We start from the raw sequence: 12,688 nt of genomic DNA, 5'->3' as shown, positions 1-12,688 counted from the left end.
AGGCCTTCCGGTTTATTTTTAGAAATTTTTTGAAGATTTTCCTATGTAAAATCAAGTGACCCCTGGGGCGGGGTCAATTTTGACCCTGGGGTCATGATTTGAATTAATGTTGTAGAGGTCCACTAGGCAATGCTACATGTGAAATATCTAAGCTCTAGGCCTTCTGGTTTATTTTAAGAAAATTTTTGAAGATTTTCATATGTAAAATCAAGCGACCCCTAGGGCGGGGTCAATTTTGACCCCGGGGGTCATGATTGAACAACTTTAGTAGAGGTCTACTAGGCAATGCTACATGTCAAATATCTAAGCTCTGGGGCTTCTGCTTTTTGAGAAGAAGATTTTTTAAGGTTTTCCTATGTAAAATCAAGTGACCCCTGGGGCGGAGTCAATTTTGACCCCGGGGGTCTGATTTGAACAAATTTTGTAGAGGTCCACTAGGCAATGCTACATGTGAAATATCTAAGACCTAGGCCTTCTGCTTTATTTTTGGAAATTTTTTGAAGATTTTCCTATGTAAAATCAAGTGACCCCTGGGGCGGGGTCAATTTTGACCCCGGGGTCATGATTTGAACAACTTTAGTAGAGGTCCATTAGGCAATGCTACATGTCAAATATCTAAGGTCTAGGGCTTCTGGTTTTCAAGAAGAAGATTTTTTAAGATTTTTCTATGTAAAATCAAGTGACCCCTGGGGCGGGGTCAATTTTGACCCCGGGGTCATGATTTGAACAAATTTGGTAGAGGTCCACTAGGCAATGCTTCATACCAAATATCTAAGCTCTAGGGCTTCTGGTTTTTGAGAAGAAGATTTTTAAAGTTTTTCCTTTCGGTTGCCATGGCAACCAGAGTTCTGCATGGAATTCAATTCTTTGAAGAATTTTTAGAGAAGACCATCCAAGGAACATCCCTGTGAAGTTTCATCAAAATTGGCCTGTTGGTTTAGGAGGAGATGATGTTTGAAGGAAAGTGTGGACGGACGGACGGACGGACGGACGCCGGACGGTGAGCGATCACAATAGCTCACCCTGAGCACTTTGTGCTCTGGTGAGCTAAAAAATAAAGACAGTAGGAGTCTTTACTAGAGAGCACTCCGAAATTATGTAAGACCTTTCTTAAAGCAATATGATTGGTTTAGCCGAAACGTTCAAATATCGATAAGCGCTTATTCAAGTGCTGCGCCAAATGCCGAAACCGACAGCGGTAACATTCGAAAACCGGTGTTTTAACATGACTAAATTTGTTTTCCTATTAATCAAAGAAGGCTGAAGATTTTGTATTATCATACATTTTAACATGGCTCGATTTGATTTCAAATTAAACAAGGCAGTCTGAAAGACAGCTATATCCCCCGCCGCTGTTATGGATAGTGGCTCAAACATTTGACCTTGAGTTGTGACCTTGACCTTAAGCCAACATGGCAGACTCATAGGTTCTAAACATCATGCTGATAAGGTGATCATTTGACCCAAGTTTCATGATTATACTTCAACGGGTTTAGGAGATACAGAGCGGACACGAAATGGAAGGCTCAAATATTTGACCTCGAGTTGTGACCTTGGCCTCAAGCCGACATGGCTGACTCATGGGTTCTGCACATCGTGCTGATGAGGTGATCATTTGACCCAAGTTTCATGATTATCCTTCAAGGGGTTTAGGAGATACAGAGCGGACACGAAATGGAAGGCTCAAACATTTGACATTGAGTTGTGACCTTTACCTTGAGCCGACATAGCTAACTCATTGGTTCTGCACATCGTCTTGATAAGGTGATCATCTGACCCAAGTTTCATGAAAATCCTTCAAGGAGTTTAGGAGATACAGAGCGGACACAAAATGTTACGGAAGGACGGAAGGACGGAAAACGGAAGGACAGAAGGACGGAAGACGGAAGGACGGACGGAAACCATTCCTATAACCACCCACCACTCGTGGCGGGGATTAACAAAGAAGGAAATCAATCTCTGTATATTCTGCAATAAACAATGGTTGACGCGCGGACCGGTAAGAGATCATTATGACGTTAATTATGACGTCAAATTGCCGCATGACGCCCGATACATTACTCCTCGGGTAAATGAAGTCCAGCATAATATTTATCGAAATATGCCAATGGGCATGTCAGAAACAATTAAGACCTTCTTGTGATTTATTGTCTAATTTACCACGGTTCATCGTTCAGATGCTTTAGTATTTCACCACTCCGGCTTCTATTCCTACGCATCTGAACTCTGAACCGTGGTAACTTAAACGATAGCTTTACTCGAAGGCCTTGATTATTTGTTAAACAATTCATTTTTCTGATGTCACATTTATTACGTCACAGCGTCAAACGGCAAAGCGGCGCGCTGGAAAAGAAACCAACAGAAAACAGGCAAATATTTAATGGATGCCATCAAAGATGTACATAAAAATCCTTGATAACTGTTAGAATCGAAATAATATATCTCAAACAGTGATTTGCTCTTGAGTAAAATCATTGTCGTTTAGATGCGTACTATTATATCACTCGGGCTGCGCCGTCGTGATATAATTCCTTCGCATCTAAACTCCAAACAATGATTTTATTCAACGACAGATCACAGTTTGGGATATATTATTTCTTCATTCTAATATGCCTGTTTCTGTTAAAACACGCTTACGTGCGATGACGTCAATGTTTTTTGTTGCGACCAAGAAAGAGCGCTTCTATATTTTATGTACTGTTTTAGACAAAGGGCATATTAGAATCGAAATAATGCATAGCAAAATCGAGTTTTACTTAAATTAATACACTCGAAATCGATTATACGTCGCCAGAATAATCTCTTTCCGTGTATTAATAACGTTAAAACACGGTTTTTTCTATACATTATTTCTTAAACAATTCGTTTTTCTGACGTCGCAATTATTACGTCATAGCGTCAGACGACATACGGCGCGCCGGAAAAGAAATCAACAGAAATCAGGCAAATATTTGATGGATGTCGTCAAGGATGTACACAATAATACTTGATAACGTGTTAGAATTGAAATAATATCTCTCAAACAGTGATTTGCTCTTGAATAAAATCATTGTCGTTTAGATGCGTATTATTATATCACTTGGGCTGCGCCCTCGTGATATAATTCCTTCGCATCTAAACTCCAATGAGTTTATATAACGACAAATCACTGTTTGGAGTATATTATTTCTTATATATATAATCGTCTTGTCGAAATCGATTGCTGCAGTCTTTTAATCAATGCAAAAGTATCGTATCACCCAACGGGAGACATGAAAACTAATATCGCATGAGCAGAAAAAAATTTAATATCACATACGCAGAAAAAGAAAATATCGATATATTATAGTATACTTAAACGCAAAAGAAACTGTGCACTTTTCTTGTTTTGATAACTTCTATTCTACAAAGTGTACAATTGTAGGCAAGTAAGAATCTCAGTCGTTAAGGTTTGTAAACACAATAATATATCGGTCATCCTTTATCGTTTATTGTTTTCCGATTCTGTATTAAAAAGGAGTCAAACGCCACGCTCGTTTCTACGATACGACGCACGAGATCTTAGTTCGCGACGCGCGAACGTATGATACGATTTTTAAGCGATGGTAAAATACTCGACGGTACGACATGCGATACTTTAGTCAGTAACATGACGTTACGTTAGCCCTACCAGGATTCCTGTAATTTAATCTGTATATATTTAAGAAAGAAGGAAATAAATTAGTATCAAGCAACCTTTACTTACCTTAGCATCCTCCCATCCATAATATTTCATTGAGAATAGATAACATTTTCCATTGTTTAATTCCCAGCCTTCTGCGCAACCTGTAAACAGCAAGACATTTAATCACACCCTATAAACGACTGTACCCACCTCTTCCCCTTGCGACTGATCAAAACAATAAACAGACACCCGGAAGGTAAGAAATCGTCTTGAAATTAATTATTTTGCTTTACACTGTATGTGTATTTAAGTTTAACGATAAGTCTAACATAAATATGTGTATATGGTGATATAATAGATGAAACTGACAGGTAATGTTTACAAAATGCTGACAAAATGTTGACTGATCACACTCATTGCATGAAAATTCACTGGACCAAGTCACGAAACTGGTGAATAACTCGTCAAATTGATTGGTAATCCAATAATCCATGATGTTTTCTGAAATAAGCATGCATACTCCATAAATATTTGTATATAGATGTTGCATATCTGTTGCGTTTTTGAAAGAAATTAATTTTTATCTAGTCGGTAAAAAACATTCACTGTATGCCGACTTGCCAATTTTGATATTTGATCTGAACGCGTATTTGCGACTGAGACTGTATTCAATTTTGCGACTACAGTAGGTGATTTATGTCCTTTAAAGGCGTAAATAAAATAAAAATACGTACCAAATTGTCTCTATTTATCAGTGGTCATGTATATAATGTCATTTAATGCCGAACCCCTCGTGCTGTGCATGTACTAATCCATTGGGGGTGGGGATGGAGGGTCTGTGACTCGCTAGCCTACTTAATTATATAGAGTTAAATGCTTCAGAATCGTTTACATGCAAGTATTCCGTGTTAGTTTTACAGACATAAACTATCATAAAATACAGAATTAGAAACTGAAAGTATACACAGAGTCCCTACTATGTCATGCATGAAATCAACTTGTCTGTCGATTCCCTATGGAAGTCACGCGACGAAATGTTACCTGACGGCTTCAAAATGTGGATGAGATGAGACAGGAGGGGACTATAGGTTGACCCCCGTCTGTCTGTCCGTCTGCCAACAAAATGATCCTCTGATTTAAAAAAACCCCCAAAACTGCACCTACATGTACCCTGCGAATGGCCGTCGTGTTTACTACCTGTCGAGATTTAAAACCGTTATTTCTCATGTTTGAAATAATTTACATTTGATAGTGATAACGCTAGCACACGCCGGGAATCTGTCCTTGCGGATTTAGTCGTTTTCATTGCTAAGCCTGGCTCAATTCACTTCCGTTGGTATAAAAATGGCGTGAGTTCTACCGCTTTGTTTTAATATCATCGGCAAATTCAGACATTTAAATCGAAAGCTGTGTGTTATTTAGTAAGTATAAATGTATGAGAGTTATTGTGATCGCTCACCGTTCGGCGTCCGTCCGTCCGTCGTCCGTCCGTCCACACTTTCCTTTAAACAACATCTCCTCCAAAACCATTAGGCCAATTTTGTTGAGACTTCACACGGATGTTCCTTGGATAGTCTTCTTTAAAATTTATTCAAAGAATTTAATTCCATATAGAACTCTGGTTGCCATGGTAACCGAAAGAAAAAACTTTAAAAATCTTCTTGTGCAAAACCACAGGTCTTAGGGCTTTTATATTTGGTATGTAGCATAATCTAGTGGTCCTCTACCAAGATTGTTCAAGTTATGATACAGATACCCCCTGCAATTCGCTTAAAAATCATATCCTAAATCATCGCGTAGCAAGAAGACTGTGCACTTTCGTCAGATTGTATCACAGACCCCTTTAAAATACACATGAAGTACAGTAAAAGTATTAATAATAGTAAAAACATAAATTAGTATGAGCAGCACAAAATACGCTTCCAAAAGATTTTAGGAAATGGACCCATGTAGGTTATAATGTAGTAATTCATCGTAATTGCCTCCTTTGAAAGAAGTACATTAGAAAGAAGAAGGCCCTGAAGGTCCTGTATCGCTCACCTGACCTATTGACCTAAAGATCAAATCATTAAGATTAACATTCTGACCAACTTTCATTAAGATAATGTAATAAATGTGGCCTCTAAAGAGTTGACTAGTTTTTTTTCTTTGATTTGACCTGGTGACCTAGTTTTGACCCCACGTGACCTAGATTTGAACCTGACCTAAAGATCATCAAGGTTAACCTTCTGACCAAGATTCATGAAGATACAGTCATAAATGTGGCCTCTAGAGTGTTAATAAGTTTTTCCTTTGATTCTTTTAACCTGGTAACCTAGTGTTTTACCCCACTTGACCCAGATTTGATTTTACCCTAAAGAGCATCAAGATTAACATTCTGACCAAGTTTCATAGAGATATTGCTATAAATGTGGCCTCTAGAGGGTTAAAAAGTTTTTCCTTTGATTTGACCTGTTGACCTAGTTTTTGAACCCAGATGACCCAATATCAAACTCGTCCAAGATTTTATTGAGGGTAACATTCTGACCAAGTTTCATTAAGATTGGGGCAAAATTGTGACCTCTAGAGTGTTAACAAGTTTTTCCTTTGATTTGACCTCAACTTACAAAGTCTGTTGAGATCAAGTAATCTCTAATAAAGTTTATTCTTTCTTCATACTGACACTGATATTTTCTCAGAAAACCATTTTCTCTCTAGGCTAGTCTAATTTGACCCGGTGACCTAGTTTTTACCCCAGATGACCCAATATCGAAGCCGTCCAAGAGTTTATTGAGGGTAACATTCTGACCAAGTTTCATTAAGACTGGGTCAAAATTATGACCTCTAGTGTTAACAAGCTTTTCCTTTTGTTTGATCTGGTGACCTAGGTTTTCAGCCCAGATGACCCAATATCAAACTCGTCCAAGATTCTATTGAGGGTAACATTCTGACCAAGTTTCATTAAGACTGGGTCAAAATTATGACCTCTAGTGTTAACAAGCTTTTCCTTTTGTTTGACCTGGTGACCTAGGTTTTCAGCCCAGATGACCCAATATCAAACTCGTCCAAGATTCTATTGAGGGTAACATTCTGACCAAGTTTCATTAAGACTGGACCAAAATTGTGACCTCTAGAGTGTTTTTAACAGTCAAATTGTTGACGACGGACGACGACGACGGACACAGGGTGTTCACAAAAGCTCACCTTGAGCACTTCGTTCTCAGGTGATCTAATAAACCCTCATTGTTTTCCTTTTATGGCACTTCTGCTTGTAAAATGGGGGCTTATTTCTTTCGCAGAATGTATTTTCAGTAAAATAAGACAAGTTTCATGTTAAATTTCGTGTGTTTATGGCAAATACAGAGACAAAACTAAAATAGACCTATTTACACTGCGACGATGTCAAGAAAGCGATCCACAAAGGGTTAGTGGATTCAATCTGGCGCCGTTTCACTACAAATCACCCCATTTACGGTTAATATTTTCACAGCTTATTTATCCCCCCACCAAAGGTGAAGGGGATATTAGAAATGCTCTCCGTCCGTGCGTCCGTCTGTCCGTCCGTGCGTCCGCAACGATCTTTGTCCGGACCATAACTCCAAAAGTACTCGAGGGATTTTCTTCAAGCTTCATACACTGATAGAACACATTAGGAGGAAGTGCAATGTGCAAGAACAATAACTCTACCTTGCCTATTTTTTGAGTTATTCCCCTTTATCTTATTTTCTTAAAAAATTTTGTCCGGAGCATAACTCCAAAAGTACTGGAGGGATTTTCTTCAAACTTCATACACTGATAGAACACATTGGGAGAAAGTGCAGTGTGCAAGAACAATAACTCTACCTTGCCTATTTTTTGAGTTATTCCCCTTTATCATATTTTCTTAAAACATTTTGTCCGGAGCATAACCCCAAAAGTACTGGAGGGATTTTCTTCAAACTTCATACACTGATAGAACACATTGGGAGGAAGTGCAGTGTGCAAGAACAATAACTCTACCTTGCCTATTTTTTGAGTTATTCCCCTTTATCATATTTTCTTAAAAAAATTTGTCCGGAGCATTTCTTCTTCATGCATGGAGGGATTTTGATATAACTTGGCACAAATGTTCACCACCACGAGACGGAGTGTCATGCGCAAGATCCAGGTCACTAGGCCTAAGGTCAAGGTCACACTTAGAGGCCAAAGGTCAGATACAAGAATGACTTTGTCCGAAGCATTTCTTCTTCATGCATAGAGGGATTTTGATGTAACTTGGCACAATTATACACCATCATGAGACTAAGTGTCATGCGCAGTTCCCTTCTTTAGAATTACTTCCCTTTGTTGTTACTTTGTTATAGCTTTTATTGTAACTTTTTCATTACTAGTCGTAGGGAAAAATCGAGACCACTTTTCTGTAGTACAACAAACATGCTAAATCCAATTTTGAGGTGTATTTTGACCAGTCTCTTCCTGATAAAGATTTTTGTGTGGACTTGCAATTTTTTTTTATTTTTTTTTAAAGATTAACTTCCCTTAGTTGTTACTATAAATAACTTATATTGTAACATTTTTATAATTGACCCTAGGGAAAAAACAAGACCACTTTTCTGTGGTACAGCATAGATGTTACTCTCCAGTTTTAGGTGTATTTTATTAATTTTATTATATAAGGTATCTCTACCTAGTAAGGAGTTTTTTTGTGGACTTTAAAAAACAAAAGACTTACAATGATTACTAAACAACCACAAAATTAACATTCCATTTGCAAATACAGCTGCTAGAGTAAAGAAATTTGCTTTGACGGGCATATATTGTGACATTCTGGCACTCTTGTTCCCTGTTAGCTTTCCATTCCTTCTTTTTACAGTAGCCATATAGAAAAACATCATAGCTATACTCTTCATGAAAATTAATAAAATTTAGCAGTAAACCACCTCACTACTGACTTATTCTTTCTTCCACATCTTAAAACCCCTGATGCGGACCACATCCTTCAATTATGATATGCCCGGTGGGGGGATTAGCCATGTCTGACATGGCTCTTGTTAATTGTAGTTTCCGATGATATATCGGTTTCAATGGGTTGAAATTCTAGAAAGTACAGTCTTGTGCGCGACGCATCGTCTCTTGATGGTGAACATTTGTGCCAAGTTATTTCAGAATCTCTTAATGCATAAAGAAGTTATGGCACGAACACGAAAAACAGACCCTGTTTTACATTTAAGTGTCACATTAAAGAGAAAAGGGAAAGAGTAAGACGGGCATTAACTATATATTGCCGATGTTTGTGTGTAAACTCTGAGAGAGGTAGATGTAATAGTATTCAAGTAATTGCATGACCAAATTTATGAGGACACATATACAAACAGACCAAACAGACAGACCGCATGGTGACTCCTATATACAACCCTCCTTCGAACTTCGTTTGCGGGTTATAATTATGAAGAAATACTACAGGAACATAGGAAACGCCGATATTTTATAAGTAAGTCAGTTGCAAACAGGCATACAGTCTTTTTTTTTTTTTTTTTTTTTTTAAAGTCGCAAACACTCGTAAAGTTCTCAAGCAAACATTCATACAGTCAGGAAATCACACCGAATCTTCTTTCATTGACGGTTATAAACAAATTGGAGCTGATTTTAGCAATAATTTTATTTTATTTTACCAAACTAGTATTAATCCTTTATCCATGAAACCGTGAGTGGAATTTACATGTAGATCGTTCTTCAAGCAAGAAAATATGTACTTTTGACGCCGACAATGTACAATTTCTGGACAAAATCAGTGATCAACCGAGGTTTTTGCCATAATTTAACCTGTAATCAAACTAACACATTGTATACAGAAACAAATCATGTTCAGCTTCAAATAAAATATTAACAGACGTACCATCAAAGCATATCCGTCACTTTAAAATGGTGTTTTTCAACTTTTACCTGTCACTTTATTGTTTTGATCAATCGAAAGAGGAAGAGGGGTTGTACAGTCATTTATAGGGTGTGTTAATTATTCAGACAAAATCTAAAAAGCTTATTTGTGAGCAAATCATAGTTTTGACAACATTAAGAAAAAAGTGTTTTATGGCCTACGAACTCAATTTGTATCCCAAGTACTTAAGTACAGTTCTGATTGTTCAAGAAAAGTGGAGGCTAAACACAAACGTTAACCAAAATTACATGTCCGATTAAAATGACCAGGTGTCCCTGAAAATGAACAATACAAAGTAATGGAACTTTGTCTACTCACTCTCAAAAAGACATAAACAATGTTTCTTTGTTTTAGAAATATTTGTTTTCTTTACGAAATATCAGACAGGTCCAAAAGATGTCTTTAAACAATGAATCGCCTCACTGTAATTTGAAAGTCTTAATTTCTGTAATGAATAGATTTCGTAAAATTTAAAGTGTTCAAAATGTATTTTAAAGTATATTTTGTGATTACTTTTAAGCAGAATTATATACATGATCCTATCAAAGCATTTGTCTGTGTCAATTTTAATGTCCTTGATATATATGTATACAAATTATACAGGCAGAAGAATAAATTCAACATTTTACAATCCTTACATCATCAGGTCGGAGACTTCCCCTGGATTAAGAGACAGTCTTTCGATCTAAACACTCTCTCTCGTTTGAAAGACAAAATGTCTTTCGATCGAAAGACTGTATTTAGCTTAAGTGTTGAAGAAACATGAAATCATTATTAAAACAATCATTTCATTACAGTCCCATTATTTATTCATTGAAACAACTTGTTATTTCAAGTAAACTTTACAAGAAACACATTGTCATAGAAGTTTGTTTAAGCATTATAATTCCCAAAATAACTTTGATTTAGAAAATTTGATATTCTATATATGAAATAAATTTGCGCATTCTAAAAAGAGAGTTTTAATTACTCTTTCATTGGTTTTCATTGCTTATGCTAATTTGAGTCTTTCGATCGAAAGACATTTTGTACTTCGAACGAGAGACAATGTTTAGATCGAGAGAATGTCTCTTAATCCAGGGAAAGTCTCCGACCTGATCATGTACATATTCATACAATATCATTATTACACCAGTCATATAGAGAGCGACATTCTAGCTTTCGGTTGTGGGGGAATTTCCCTGGTGCCCCGCGGGCATTATCTCAGACACAGACGGGTATCGACTTCCGGTCCCTGTAAATGCAAAGCAGAGGAATGCCAACTCACCTGAAATAATTTTATATCTCTAGCGCACGTAATGTTAATTTTATCAAATGTATGATTTTAATGCTATTGAAACTGGCAGACAACTGATGAAAAACGCTTACCTTCAACGGTTTTATTTCCAATCAACAACAATATCATCAGTAAAAGAACTTTGTACATATTGATGTTGAAGTACTGTGCCATATTTTGTGGTCTTAGAAAAAGAAGACGTCTTGCATAGGCTGAAAATAATACAGCGTATTTAATAACTTATTAATTCAGAAATGTTTCTATTCAGTTCAATATATTACATCTTTTGTCATTTTTTATTTCATAAAACTACAACATTTTGCAATTATGTTAGGTATTTCAGTGTCTTTTTAAGATAAAGACTTTTCATTTAAAAAATGATGCAGATGTGTTCATTAACATTATATCTTTCATAATAATACAGTGTTTTAGCACATAAATTGTTTTACAAAAAAACTACAGCACTTTCAACTTTCGCCTCCCATATTTTGTAGGTCACTATTTTTATAAAATATGTTGTAACTAATTAATTTCAGCAGCAAATATTATAATTCTTGTATTTTTCCTCTAATTATGTGTTTAGATATTGAGCATTGGTTTATCATTCCAAGAGTTAGAAGTTTCTCAGAAATTTTCATATCTCTAGATGAAGAAGGAATTATTGGAAGTGGCCACATTTTTTCTAATTTTTAACTTATTTTGGATAAAAAGAATTTCTGCAAAATTGTATCACCCAATTCAGAATATTATTAAGATTAATAAGCAAAGTGTTTTGGATGAATTTATTGATTCCTGACTAAGCTAAAGACACTTTTCACTTTAAAAAGCTTTGCTGACAATAGGGGTCAAGGTCATTGAAATACCTATAAATTATGTACCGCCGGTCATACACCTGTATATGTATACCGACATAAACTAAATTCAGTAAACTGGAATTGAACTGCTGAAACCTGACTGACCATCTGAGGAAGGACGGACGGACGGACGAACGAGCGATCAATACATCCTTTTTGCATATCCGCAAATATTTATTTATTGAAGGATTCTTTGTCGTTTTGTACAAACAAACGAATGAAATGATAAATTGATATTACCCTCGGAATTTCAAAACTTTAACATGAACACTAACGTAAAACGTAATGACCATTACTTCAAATAAAATACAAATCATGGCTAAAAAAGAAAGTCCTTGTTTAAAAAACTAACTAACCCGTGTGTTATATCCCTGTGTACCGCTTTTCTGAAAACAAAACCGGTTTATGTTTACTTGGTGCATGTATACACATATACCACAGGGGCTTGTCAGACTACTACTATTTCTGTTCTAATCATTTTACTTTGAAAATGTTTTTACCAACTGTTGATGAGGCTTTTCCGCTGAATAAACAGAACTGTTGAGGTAAAACGTAGAGACTTGGAAATCATTAATTTTAAGAAATGAAATATTTTTTTCGGTGTTCATGTAAAATGAACGACAGAATAGGATCGGCAAAGCTATAAATCGTGCTATCAATTAAGAAATAATTTATAGCAAAAGAGTGATTTAACACTATTCATGCACGATGGGCGGTTATACGTCGGGAGTAATAATTTCACGAGGGCGCAGCCGGAGTAAAATTATTTATACGACGTATTATCGCCCGAGTGTATATATACTTCCACTTGTCTTAAGCAGTCACTTGTATTAAGTGAGCAGTCAGCTCACTTCCAAAACTGACAATTTGTTCTTACTTCCACTTGTCTTAAGCAGTCACTTGTATTAAGTGAGCAGTCAGCTCACTTCCAAAACTGACAATTTGTTCTTACCTCCACTTGTCTTAAGCAGTCACTTGTATTAAGTGACCAGTCAGCTCACTTCCAAAACTGACAATTTGTT

At 36.4% G+C, this 12,688-nt stretch overlaps 1 protein-coding gene across 2 annotated transcripts in view; it reads right to left on the bottom strand.

Annotated features, from left to right (window-relative positions):
- Positions 1-12,078, bottom strand: part of LOC123536160 (deleted in malignant brain tumors 1 protein-like) — a 106,813-nt gene extending 94,735 nt beyond the window's left edge. For both annotated transcript variants that reach the window (XM_053528038.1, XM_053528039.1), the window contains exons 1-3: positions 12,023-12,078; positions 10,905-11,024; positions 3,725-3,804 (exon numbers count right to left, since the gene is read on the bottom strand). In XM_053528038.1, coding sequence (XP_053384013.1) covers positions 3,725-3,804; positions 10,905-10,986 — 162 coding nt within the window. In that variant the 5' untranslated portion in view covers positions 10,987-11,024; positions 12,023-12,078. The remainder of the gene's footprint in view (positions 1-3,724; positions 3,805-10,904; positions 11,025-12,022) is intronic.
- Positions 12,079-12,688: the final 610 nt, after the last annotated feature.

This window comes from Mercenaria mercenaria, chromosome 17 (genome assembly GCF_021730395.1).
Source record: "Mercenaria mercenaria strain notata chromosome 17, MADL_Memer_1, whole genome shotgun sequence".
NCBI lineage: Eukaryota > Metazoa > Mollusca > Bivalvia > Venerida > Veneridae > Mercenaria > Mercenaria mercenaria.
This window is presented reverse-complemented; position numbering and strand designations above follow the sequence as displayed.